Raw genomic sequence first — 13,876 nt, 5'->3', positions numbered from 1 at the left:
TACTGCAGAGGCTGCTGTTTCTCGCACCAACTAGTGCCTTCTTGGACCTCTGGCTGGGCTCAATGAACACTGAATATCACCATCATTTTCTGTAAGCACTCAGACTTGTTGCCCAGCAGGACGGCTCTCTGCGCTCAAAGCAAAGCTTGTTTTTCATGAAGGAAACGTGTTCTTTCAGTTGGCAGAGTTAAGGCTAGTAGGTGGAAATGTAGAGCTCTGGACTCCATAAATATCTTGAAATAAATCTTCAGAGAATTGATCTGAGACAATTATATCATGTTATCACATCCATTTCCTTTCTCAGCAAACATTTACTGAGTGTCTGCTTTGTCCCGAAGGCTCAGAAATTAGAAAGGAAACTGGATCTCAAGCAGAAAAGAATTTACACCCTATTGAAAAAAAGAGACACGTAAACTATTATAATGTTGCCAGGGACAAGAATAAAATGCTGTGACAACACAAAAGGAAGCACAGTCCTAACAGGCACGAACTCCTGTACCTTGTCCTGGGCTCTGGAGAGAAAGAGAAATCCATAGGCTCTACCGTAGCTTAGGGCGGGGGTTTGAATCCCTGCTGTCCCACTTACTAGCAGAAAGAATTTGGGCAAGTCACTTCAGTTCTCTAAAATATACTCGTGGCAGTAATACTGGAGAAATAAATAAAAATTAACACAAAGAATGTTGAGGTCGCTGGTTCAAAAAACCCTGGGCTTGCCTGGTCAAGGCACATATGGGAGTCGATGCTTCCTGCTCTTACTGCCCTCCCTTTTCTCTCTCTTTTCTAAAGTGAATAATTAAAATCTAAAAATAAAAAAAAAGAACCTGGCAAAAAGTCTGACACAGAGTAGGTGAATGAAATCTTGCTTCCCTTCTCTTTGATTCCGTCTCACGGTGTCCTCTGTAAAAACTGTTGGGGCAGTTACTCATATATCATTTACAGTGTCTGGATCCTAAACCCAGCCCTTCCAAATGTCCTCCTTATGATGCATCTTCTGCCCTCTCCAAGTGGGGGTCCTTGTGACCTACCCTGACATCTGAGTGCATCTTTGGACTACAAACCGGAAACACTTTTCTCCTCCTCCTCCTCCTCCACTTTCTCCTGTTCCTCCTCCTCCTCCCTCTTCTTCTTCTTCTTTCTTTTATTTTCTTTCTTTTTTTTTTTTTTTTTTTTTTTTTTTTTTTTTTTTTTTTTTTTTTTTTTTTTTTTTTGTATTTTTCTGAAGCTGGAAACGGTGAGAGACAGTCAGACTCCCGCATGCACCCGACCGGGATCCACCCGGCACGCCCACCAGGGGCATCCTCCCTCTTCTTTTAACTTCTTTGTTTCTTATTTTCCCTCCTATGACTTTCCCTCCTGAGACACCAAGCTCTCATTTTACGATGTTGATCTCGCATTCCTTTTTTCTGGGCCCATGAAGAAATTCCTGGTGTCTCAACCCTGGACTCTGGTATTTTTACCTGTATAGAGCTTGCTCCATCTAAACACATCATGGTATCATGAATTTGGTCCTTATACCACCATGTTCTCTCTTTGAACGACACTTGGCAGATGTCTTATTGTATAGGCATTTTATAACTGAAGATGTGAATAACAGAGGCGCCCATGTTTTGAGGACCAGTGAAGTCTCCATTGAAACGTAGAGGAATTGAACTCGAGGTAAACGAGAGGCTATCAACAGAGTGAAACCAGGCGCCCCCTAGAGTGTGAGCCAAGGAGAACCAGCCTTGTACTGCACAAATGAAACAAAGATAGGGGCTTTTTAGATGCCTCTGTCTCTAGAGTTCTGCTGAAGATCTAAGAGTTCGTCAAGCCTCACACATTCTATTATAAAGACCAATAACAGTTTCTGCCATGGATTTGAAAACTTAAATTTTGAGTTTCATTTTTAAGATTTCTTTTTATTGATTTTTTTTTTTTTGAGAGAGGGAGGCGGGGGAGAAAGAAAGAGAGAGAAACATCAATTTTGTTGTTCTGCTTATTTATGCATTCATTGGTTGATTTTTATATGTGCCCTGACCGGGATCAAACTTGCAACCTTGGCATATAAAGATAACAGTCTACCCAATTCTCTACCCAGTTGAGCTACCTGGCCCGGGCTGGATTTCATTTTTAATTGTCGGAGCTTGGGTTACCACCTTCCTCATAATCAGACTGTGCTCTCCTTTGTCACCTACCCAGTCTGTCGATTTTGTGTGGTGCTCTCCACCTTTCACCTGGATGACAGGTTGTGAGCAATCTCAAACCATTAGAATCATTTCTTATACCAGTTTATTTCAATGTCTTCAACTCTTACAAACTATAGATAAGAAACATACACACTTAATAAATAGAAAATATTTATTATACAGCATTGTCAAGATTATTTGACAAAAGGCAGTAACAAGCCAAACAAAAAACACGTTTACAAGAAGCTAAACAACTTGTATAAGCACATACATTAAAGAGAAGAGTTTCTGCCCTTTTGTTATTTGGTACATATATGTCCATTTCCAATTTTGAACAGTTATGATATGAGACCTAATAGTCTATTGTAGACAGGAAAACTTTTAATCATGATAGCAGGGGGCATTTGTAACAACGATGTGATCAGTGTTGAATGTATTCACCAAATGTCTCAAAAACCTCAGAACAAACTGACAGATTATTTGAATAGCAGAAGCCATTTTCCTGGTTTATTTTTAGTTTAAAAAATCTGAATGCACAAGTCCTGTGACATCAAGGACTTATGTTAGTGGCACTAAGATAAAAAAAAAATGTTTCACTAATATTAGATAGTATGCTTCTCCTGACTAATTTGTCAATTAGTAAACCACCTAATGAGCACGGAACCATCCATTTTTCTCATTCTGATTCATTACAATGAAAACAAGGAACTGAAATCCATGTTTCAATCATGAGGTCTTGCTACCAAAGGTGTTCTAAAATATTTCTTTTTTAAATAAAAGCAGCCCATTTTTGATGTGGAATTGACTAAACTTGGCAGTAGACTATGGGGAAGACAGGAGAAACATGAACCTGGAACACTGGAGTTGATGTTGAATTCTGGACCAACGGCATATTTATTTATATATATAAATATTATATCACTGATATATATATATCAGTATATATTTAAAGATTCTGAAGTGAGTTTTGGCTGAGAAATCATAAGTTCTAACATGAAGAAAGCATATCAAAATATGCCTGAACATAAGGCAGAAACAAAGATATTTAAGGAGGAAAGAGTCATTCTACTATTAATAAAAATCAAAACAGCAAGAGAAAGCTCTTTATTTGGGATAAAACGGTGAAAGCAAAAATGAAACAACTGGGTTGAACACACCTGGATATTACACACAGCAAATAACAAAAATGTAAAGCAAGGTTATGATAGTGAAAATACAGGAATATGAATACGTAAACATTAAAAGAAAGCAAAAAGTGATGAATAAACACTTTGAAAAATAATAATTAGTCTTAGAAGTTATTATATGCTTTAAGCACATAAAGTTCAAGTAGCTGTGGAGAGTCTTCAAAAAACAAACAAAACCCTAAAGCAACCTGAAATAATCTAAATACTGTCATTTCAATCTTATGCTTTAATAATGACGTGTACAAGTTTATAAAATGTATCTTTTTATTGTTATCCACAGTTCTTGTAAACTTTCAATATAACAAATTTTCACACCACTTCATTAATAACATATTTTCAGATCAAAAAATATCTGAAAAATAAGTTTTCTCTTAGAAGAGGGAGGACTGTCTGAGCAGCATATGAAAAACGTTGGACCACAGCACTCAAACCTTCATAGTTCCTATAGATATTGGCGACGATGACATATAAAACATTATATTGGAACATAAAAATATCTGTATTATATCAGAAAGACGATTTTCTAGTTGCAGGTAGATTGATATCACATTGCACAAATTTTATTATCACATGTACACAAGGACACAAGAACACATTCACTTGCTAGTTACAGGGACTTCTGTGACAATTGGAAATAATTATTTGTCATTAAACATTTAATTTGCCAGTAGTATTTGCTAGGAGTACAACATTAAATTGAAAGATGGATTTGTTTCCGTAGTACATAGAAGAGACATTGGCACCAAATACACATACTGCATCTTAGAAGTTCAATTGGTAAGTATTATTTGCTACAGTAAATGGAAGGTAAGAATTTTTGCCACATGGTCTGTTCTCAGTAACTGAAAGGGAAAGCCCCATTGTCAGGAACACAAGTCAATCCACAAAAGATCTTCCGCCACTCTTGAAACAATCTCTTGTTCTGGCCGTTTCTCTAAATTATCAATAAGCAAGTCTCAAATATGGGAAGCTGATTTGTGCTGATTTTGTTAAAAGCCCCATGCTCATGTAATTATTGTCTTGTTTCTCATTGCATCCTTCCCTAGCACTCCTGATGAAGCACTTTTTGGTGATAATTTTGCTCTTACTTATGTTTACTTAAATAGAGGGAAATCTCAGAGCAGCAGGGTGTCCATGCACCTTTCTCCACGTGTGACTCCAGGCTGGCACCGCGCCAGGGGCAGTGGTGAAGAGTGGCCCCCACCTGGGCCAGTGCCGAGTCTCCTGAAAACCAGGAGTCTGTGGTCCCATCATCGGTTCTCTGCGTCGTTCACTGCCTGCCTCTCCTTCACCCATCTGCTCTGTCTGGCTCCACCAGGCTCACCAGGAATACCGGGAACACCCGGAGTTGAATTCATGATTCAACTGACTCGTCCTCGTGTGCTGCCCTTTTCAAACTGGTCACTCACGTGCATGTGGGCATGCATATCTATATGCACAGTTGTCCAAAATGGGGAGATGGTTTTCTGTCGATTTTATTTTATTGATTTATTTTTGTGATAAAAGTTACATACTACATGGGATTGTGCTTTGTCAGAAATCCCTTTCTTCCCAGAGAAGGCTCGGAATAATTCAAGAATCGGGTTGCCGGCCCGGATGGTGTCTGCTCGCCGAGGCCGGGGCGCTCCAGGCTCCCGCGGGCGGCCGCAGCCTCCCCTTCCCTGGGACCTCGCCCTGCGCCCCCGGCCCCCGGCCCCCGGCCCTCTGCACATCCCGGAGGCGCTGGCGCTCGCTCACTGCTCTCGCTTCTCCATGGGGACACCTCCTCCCCTACAGGGTGGAAGAGCTTTGCTTGTAGTCCCTCAGAATGACCGAGGCGTAGGTGACGTTGGGAGGGCTGCAGAGCACGGACTCGGACACCGGGGAGCTGGGCACCGAGCTGCCCGAGGCCACCGAGTCGCGGAAAGGCGACGGGGGCGTCAGGGCGGGCGAATCCTCCGGGGTGGGTTTGCTGGCGGCCGGCGGGTCCTCCTCCTCCTCCAGTTCGTCTTCCTCCGTGGTCCCCTCCCGCTCGTACAGGTACTCCTGGAGGAGCTTAAACCTGTCGCTGTCGTCCTCGTCCTCGTCCTCGGCGGCGGGGGAGGCGGGGTCCTCCCCCAGGGAGCTCAGCTGCAGCGGGAGCATCTGCAGGTGCTGCGGGGGCCGCACCCCGTTCCCCGGGCCCCCGGGCACCGCGAGCACCGCGTTGAAATCCGGGATCCCGGTGCTGAAATTATTGACCACTCCCTGTAGCTGGTCCAGGAAAGATGTCTGCGGTGGCTGCTGCTGCTGCTGCTGCTGCGGCTGCTGCTGCGGCTGCTGGAGGGGAGGGGACAAGCCCTTGGGGATGGCCGGGTCGGCCAGGAACAGGGGCGTCTCCTCTGCAGTCAGGTGGGGCAGCAGAGGCGGGGTGCTCACCGCCGGTGGCACGCGTCGGTGCACCACCATGGAAGGACTGGCGGGAGGGCTGAAGCCAACCGGGCGGGCCTCCTCCTCCTCCACGTTGTAAAGGGTCTTGGTGCTGGTATCTGAAAAGGTCAGGCTCTTGCCGGAGCCTTGGTAACTTTTAGTAAGGGGCTTGATGACAGCCGTCTGGTTGCAGGCCGTCTCATTGGTCTTCACGTGCACAGAGAGGCGGTGCCACATGTGCTGACCCTTGGGCACCTGTCTTCCACCTGGTTCAGACCATGACACAGACTTGCCATTAGAACTATGAATAAAATAGAGATGGATTTATTTGCAGATATGTCATGCACACAGGATAAAATACATATAAATCATTATTGCAAACCCAGCTCAATGCCATCTGACTTGCTTTTGGACTGTCTCCCCAACCCCCAAACTCTCCTTACTGCAAATCAAATGCTGGAAGTTTCAGTGACTACATGTTGCAGTGAAACTGCAGCCCGTGGTTCCATCCACCCCAACACAAAGCAGGAAGTTCTGACCCAGAGAAAAGTTGTAGGGGAGAAAAGCCAGCCTGTTGTAGAAGCAGCTTTTTTCACTTAGGTTTAAGATTTCACAAACTTATTGCATAATCTCTCTCTGTCTCTCTCACACACACATACACATGCACATTGACAGGCAATGATAAAACTATTGCTCAGTGCAAGTCTTTAAAAGATTCCAAAATTGATGGAGGAAACAAATTTACAGTAAAATCTTAGTTACGTATGAATAACAGAACACAGTGACCGTAGGTCTTGCCTCCCTTTCTTCTGAGTCCCTGGAACAAACGAAAACCCACAGGTAAAGCTATTCTCATTGTCTTGTGGGGTTACAACATACATCCTCTCAGCTGCCCATCCTGACATGCAGGCATTTCCTGTTACCTGCGCAGTGTGCTCACGCACGTGGCATCTATACAGAAGAGAAAAAAGGCACATGACAGAAAAACCCAGGCCCATGCTCCATCTAAGTGTTTCATAACTTTGGATTTTCTTTGCATTTCCAAGCATGGCTCCTGACACAAGTAATGGATTGCAATTCACAGCATGGCCCTGGTTCACAGCAGCAGGCTTGGGATTTTTTACACTGGGGACTTTTTGTTTTGTTTTGTTACAGAGACAGAGAAAGGGACAGACAGACATGAAGGGAGAGAGATGAGAAGCATCAATTCTTCCTTGCTGCACCTTAGTTGTTCACTGATTGCTTTCACATATGTGCCTTGACCAGGGGGCTATAGCAGACCAAGCGACCCCTTGCTCGAGCCAGTGACCTTGGGCTCAAGCTGGTGAGCCTTGCTCAAACCAGATGAGCTCGCACTCAAGCCAGCGACCTCAGGGTTTTGAACCTGGGTCCTCCGCATCTCAGTCCAACGCTCTATCCACTGCATCACTGCCTGGTCAAGCACACACTGGGGACTTTTAACCATGCATGCTTAAAAAGAGGTAGAACTGGGAAGCCCAGGAGAATAGAGATGCCCTGATTCCACTTTAGTCCTCTGGCATGGTTTCATACAAATGAGACAAAATTAAGATTCAGACAAAGCAGAACTTAGAGAGACAAAGACGCCTCCCTGGTCTTTTGCTCAATGAACCTTGGTGAAGGAAAATCTTAAGGGAACGACAGCCCCCCAGCCTCCCTGACTTTCACCTTTATGGGACCCTCATAAAACCAATTAAACAATGTAGAAGAAAAGGGGGGAAATGAGATATACTGTGTGCATCTACTACAAATTCAGTTTTGGTTGTAATAAGTCTGCTCTTACTTTTAGACTCTTATATTCTGAATAGCTTTTTAGTAGATTGTGGTACCTCACCATAACATACTATTAATAACAACAGTGTTAATTAATACTTAAATCATTACATTTTTCCTCTTCTTTTTTTAGGAGTTTTATTTATTTATTTATTTATTTTTCTGCTGTATCCATAAAAACAAGAAAGGAACACAATAATTAACACATTTGAGACATTAGAAGGAATAGGAAAAGGTTGATATATAAAATAAATTACTCTATATTACAGTTTTTCTTTGAAAAAATCATAAGAAATTACCAATTGTTAATATAGTGGCTTCTTTAATCATTTTGAAAATACAGAAATAAATCCTTCAAAAATTATTTGTGTCACATTTATGATGAGGGAAACGTTTTGACATTTTATTTTTTTATAACTTGAAAAATGAACTGAGCAGGTAAGTATAGATTCTTGTAAAAACCCTGATATGTACTTTGGAAATTCTGGATATAAAGATTCTACAGTGATGTACAATTTTGAGCTGATTATTTGGGAAAAGGAAGGTAGTTCCTCTGTACATATGATGACCTATGCTGTATTTTTAACTGTCTAAAAGAAACCCTCCTCTCCAAATTGTTATCAAAATTAATATTTCTCCTAACTACATGTTTAATATATTCCCTGAGAATGTATAAAGGCTTGTAAATGCAAAATTACTGACTCATCAGTCTCCACACTATCTTGTTAGTACAGCTGAGTCTCTTCTGAGCTGAGCAAATGGAAGAACGGGTTAGCGGTGTTCCTGGCAAGAACCAGCAGCTCACCAGCCGGCCATAGACAAGACTATAGCTCCTCCTCCGAATCTGAAACTCTAGGTAAACTCACCTCCCACTTTCATCTTTCTCAATCTCTTCCATCCCCCACTTAACTCACACTGTCTCGCTCTTTATACAGTCAATATGAATACGCCTCTTCCAGAATGTATAGAACTTCATGTTTACCTCTTGCCCTGCTTAAATGTGCTTTATCTAATGCTCCATCTAATTTTAATGACTTGTATCCTCTTCCAACTGCAATAGAAACACTTTTTCTTCTGCAAATGTATGCCTCTCTGTGCTCATTTAGAAAACCCTTAGACCAGGGGTCCCCAAACTTTTTACACAGGGGGCTAGTTCACTGTCCCTCAGACCATTGGAGGGCCAGACTATAAAAAAAAAACTATGAACAAATCCCTATGCACACTGAACATATCTTATTTTAAAGTAAAAAAAACCAAACAGGAACAAATACAATATTTAAAATAAAGAACAAGTAAATTTAAATCAACAAACTGACCAGTATTTCAATGGGAACTATGCTCCTCTCACTGACCACCAATGAAAGAGGTGCCCCTTCCAGAAGTGCGGTGGGGGCCGGATAAATGGCCTCAGGGGGCCGCATGCGGCCCGCGGGCCGTAGTTTGGGGACCCCTGCCTTAGACTAAAACAATGCCTCCTGTCTTTATTTAGTTATGGGTGTGTGCTTTATAAAGCAAGTCCCTGGAAAACAAACACACTAGGGGGAAAAGATACAAGCATCCCTATGTTCACTGCAGAATTACTAGCAATAGCCAAGATATGGAAGCAACCTAGATGTCTATCAATAGGCAAATAACAAAGCTGTGGTATGTACACAGCAGAATATTATTCAGAAATAAAAAAGTACAAAACCTTGCTATTTGTGACAACATGAATGTAGCTAGAGAGCATTATGCCAACAGAAACAAGTCAGACAAAAAGAGGCAGATATCTTATGATTTCACTTATATACAAAGTCTAACAAAACAAAACAAATGAACAAACAAATATAATAAAAGCAGACACATAGATATAAAAACAAGCTGATAGTTGCCAAGGGTGGGCTTAGGAATATAGAAATAGCTCTGGCTGGTTGGCTCAGTGGTAGAGCGTCGGCCTGGCGTGCGGGGGACCAGGGTTCGATTCCCAGCCAGGGCACATAGGAGAAGCACCCATTAGCTTCTCCACCCCCGCTTCCTCTCTGTCTCTCTCTTCCCCTCCCGCAGCCAAGGCTCCATTGGAGCAAAGATGGCCCGGGCGCTGGGGATGGCTCCTTGGCCTCTGCCCCAGGCACTAGAGTGGCTCTGGTAGCGGCAGAGCGATGCCCTGGATGGGCAGAGCATCGCCCCCTGGTGGGCAGAGCGTCGCCCCTGGTGGGCCTTCCGGGTGGATCCCAGTCGGGCGCATGCGGGAGTCTGTCTGACTGTCTCTCCCCGTTTCCAGCTTCAGAAAAAAAAAAGAAAGAAAGAAAAAAAAGGAATATAGAAATAAAAAGAAATAAACTTGCAAAAAAAGTAATAAAGGCCTTGAGGAAAATACATACATACATACATATAATACATACAAACAAGTCCCTTGAAAGCAAGCCTGCCCTACTTCAACCAGCAGGCTTGCAGACCCTAACAAAACATTGTCCCGTCTTCGCATATACTAGGAAAAGAGGCACCCTTGTATGCCTGGGACTTATTTTACTCACATAAGTCGTTTTCCCCATTGCTGAGTTCCACATGGGCCTCTTTTAAAGTCATGCTCATCTGTGTGTTAAAGGTATTATCAATCACCTTGCAAACTGGTACAATCACCATTTACTTCTGTTTTAATTCACTATCATTTACTGTTCTTCTGGCGGGAGATTTTTCCTCCACTGGTCAAAGTTAGCAGCTTTCTTTCTCCTCAGAGTCTTGCTCTATGTTTGCTGTAAATTACTGTTTAATTAAGAAACAGCTTTAATGCTCTAGGGCATTTATGAGATTAAGAAAATTATTATAGATTAACTTTTTTTTAAAGGACAAAATAAATTGCTCTCTAAAATCCAGAGATAGTAAAGGAAATGTCTCATCTTGTAGAAGGTGTAGCATAGAATATATTTGGAGCCCGGATTAGCTATTTCTAACCGGCAGTCCACAGACAGCTTGAATTGTCTGTGAATTTACATGTGTATTAAGCTTTGTTTTTAGACTGCATCAATAGTATGTCTTTGTTATTTTAAAATGCATGCAAATGTTGTTATGATAAAACATACTGGTAGGCATTAGTGTAAATAAATTCAAGTGGCCACTAACAAATGTACAATTAATATCCTAGTTTCAGGTGAAGGTTCAGCAACCATTTTTGTGTGTAAAGCAGTTATCCTCCTTGAAATGATTAGAGACCCATTGCTGTGATATCAAGAGTAGGAAAAAAATGTATGAGATTTGGGCAGGAAAAGGAAGTAAGTGCAGTATAAAAATAAACTATTACTACAAAATAGGACTTTTCTTTAACTCTAGATAACTTCAATACCTTTTGTTTCTGCCACCAACTTCTGTCTTCCATTATTTGAGGTTACTCAGTGTCCGAACCTTAGGAAAAGCACCCTGGTCTAGAAACACCACATAATTGACACAAAGCATCCCATCTTCCTTGCTCGAACTTCAAAAGATAGATATCAGACCTAAACCAATCTCATATTTGAAGATTAAATGTAGTAGCGTTTGGCGTAACTACCTCAGGTGGCTAAATATTTGTATTGACATTGAAGTGATTAGAGGAAATCCCTGTGAGGATCAAGAGGAAGAGGTCAGACGGGGTGACACACGCTGGGTGTGAGCAGAGCCCGATGGGGTGACACACGCTGAGTGGGAGCAGAGCCCGACGGGGTGACACACGCTGGGTGTGAGCAGAGCCCAACGGGGTGACACACACTGGGTGGGAGCAGAGCCCGGCCGGCCTGGGGCCATGGTTTTGGCTGCAATCAGAGAAGACCTTGCTTTGGTTCTCCTTTCATTGGATAAAGTATTACAGTCGCCCAGACAGAACACACCATATTTACAGCCCTGCAGAGAAGAGCTGGAAGTGGGTGGTGTAAACAGATTAGTACATCTTTGGCGTTCAGAGCGACACTGTTTCGTTTGTTTCAGTAAGTACTAGTTACATCTGCTGAGCACACTGCTCCCTGCTCCAGGAAGATCTAACACGTGAATCACAGTGTGGGTGGGTGTTTGAGATCAGGAGGAGGGCTTCTGGAACAAGCTGCCTGAGGGGGAAGTTTACACAACACCTGTCTCCCTTCTGTCCAATGTGAGTCTCTGCCACTACCAGGCTTTACAGCCTCCCAACAGACTTAAGGATGGTATCCAGAGAGCCCACAGACAAAGATAGACCTTCACATAAGGAAGGAAGACACCAAGGAGGTTCACATTTGTTTCCTCTGAAAATGAAAATGGAAATAGAAAATGCCCTTGAGTCGCAGTGTGGAGAGAATGGGTCCCATGTTAAGAAGACAAACCATAGCCACAGGCCTGAGGGCCGTTCTGAGGGAGCCTTGTGGCTATGGCTGGGACATATTATTGAGGCAGGGGTGGTGCTATCTCAAGGAGACACTCCAGGGATGTCACGTCTACCTGTTTCAGCCAGCTGGTCCCAGTGGTGATGTTTGTAGAATCTCAGCCACAAGAGCTATCTGAAGTCACTTGAGTCAGACAGCTGTTTTCCCGGCAACCTCTAGTTAGTCTGCAGCACGAACCACTCCCACGGATTCTAGGTCCACTTCCTGAAGGCTTTCCAGAGAAACCTGCATAATCAGCACATACTCTCTGGGAGCCTATCTCTATGTAATTAAAATTTCTCACCTTTTTGACTCACCCTAGTTGTAAGGAAGAGAAGTTCCAAATGTGTTACTGAAGACAGATTACTGGATAACTTGGAGTTTCCGCTGATAGTAAATCTTAAACAGCATTGTCAATTTTATCCTTCTCCTCTTTGATTCTAACCTCGTCATAAGCCAGCCAGAGAACCATTGGCTTACTGAAATTTGGTATATTATAAAGTTTAAAATGCACAGTCTCCCTTAAGACTCCAGATCAATCATACTCAATACCCTAAAGCTATAAGGTACAGGATAAAAGAAAGTACAAGGAAAATCGGTTTGCCTTTATTGAGCCTGTGCTTTCTTCAATGAATTAATAAAGAAAAAGACGCCCGCAAATGAAATTACCTCATCAAAGTCGATAAAGTAAGGAAAGCCCTGTAAACTTTGATTGGGTATAGGGTCTACTCTCTTAAGAAATTTGACAAATTCATTTTAAACTGAAGAGCAGAATTGTGATGGTTACTAAACTTTTCCTAAGCACATATTAAATACCCTTTGATTCAACATAATCATGAATACTGGCTGATGAAAGAAATTCTCATGCCAAAGTTTATTTAAGACATCATCCCAGTACAGGAGCATTGTTTAACAGCAGCACACCAGATGTAATATCCTCCAGGAAGTATAGATGGGCCTAGATCAGGGGTCCCCAAACTACAGCCCCGCAGGCCACATGCGGCCCCCTGAGGCCATTTATCCGGCCCCGCCGCACTTCTGGAAGGGGCACCTCTTTCATTTGTGGTCAGTGAGAGTAATATAGTTCGCATTGAAATCCTGGTCAGTTTGTTGACTTAAATTTACTTGTTCTTTATTTTAAATATTGTATTTGTTCCCGTTTTTTTTTACTTTAAAATAAGATATGTGCAGTGTGCATAGGGATTTGTTCATAGTTTTTTTTTATAGTCCAGCCCTCCAACGGTCTAAGGTACAGTGAACTGGCCCCCTGTGTAAAAAGTTTGGGGACCCCTGGCCTCGATCATCCTCCCTTTGAAGGAACGTCAGATCAAGCATTATCATTATTTCTATGGCCCATGCTACCAAACCTATGATTTAAATAACAACTCATTTGATGTTCTTCAGCCTTACCTAGAGCCCTCACAGTTTTTGCCCTGGAAATATAGGGCAGTTACATTGCTCTGCTGAGCTTATTCCTTAGACATAGGACAGATCTAGGCAGACACAATGGTCCAGCCGGCAGCTTTATTTCTATCAGTAGTAGTCTCTTTGCCTTCCTTGTTTACAAAAGCTGTGGGCACTGAAGGTCACAGAAAGAGCATATGTTTCTTTTTATTTTTCTTTGCGAGAACAACCATTGCTAAAAATAGCTAATCTCACCCTATGGTACACAGCTAACAACATCTCATCTTGTATAGTTTCCAGAAAGAACACTTGAATCAATCCTGATTTGAAAGTTCTTAACAACCAACCTGTTAACTTTGCTGATTGTTGCATTCATTTTTGTCACCTACCAAGAATGTACCCACTTGCAGCCTTTGCGTTCAGCCACTCACCTTTATGGCATGAAATCTTAGGTGACTCTCCTCTCTCTCTCTCTCTCTCTGGCCCTGCTGTCATGACAGGACAAGCACATTTCCTCTCCCCATCAATCCCTTGGGACAGGCAGCCAGCAGCTGTCAGATTCGGGATCTCCTTGCTGTGTCCTTGGCCTGACTCAATC

At 42.6% G+C, this 13,876-nt stretch overlaps 1 protein-coding gene across 3 annotated transcripts in view; it reads right to left on the bottom strand.

Annotated features, from left to right (window-relative positions):
- Positions 1–2,323: 2,323 nt before the first annotated feature.
- GRM1 (glutamate metabotropic receptor 1) overlaps positions 2,324–13,876 on the bottom strand; it is a 364,370-nt gene continuing 352,817 nt past the window's right edge. The window contains exon 8 of one of the 3 annotated variants that reach the window (XM_066248071.1): positions 2,324–6,041. In XM_066248071.1, coding sequence (XP_066104168.1) covers positions 5,123–6,041 — 919 coding nt within the window. In that variant the 3' untranslated portion in view covers positions 2,324–5,122. The remainder of the gene's footprint in view (positions 6,042–13,876) is intronic. The other 2 variants (XM_066248073.1, XM_066248072.1) reach the window with 2 other exon arrangements.

The sequence above is a fragment of the Saccopteryx bilineata genome, chromosome 12 (assembly GCF_036850765.1).
Source record: "Saccopteryx bilineata isolate mSacBil1 chromosome 12, mSacBil1_pri_phased_curated, whole genome shotgun sequence".
Lineage (NCBI taxonomy): Eukaryota > Metazoa > Chordata > Mammalia > Chiroptera > Emballonuridae > Saccopteryx > Saccopteryx bilineata.
The sequence above is the reverse complement of the archived record's forward strand: the minus strand, read 5'-3'. Positions and strand labels throughout refer to the sequence as shown.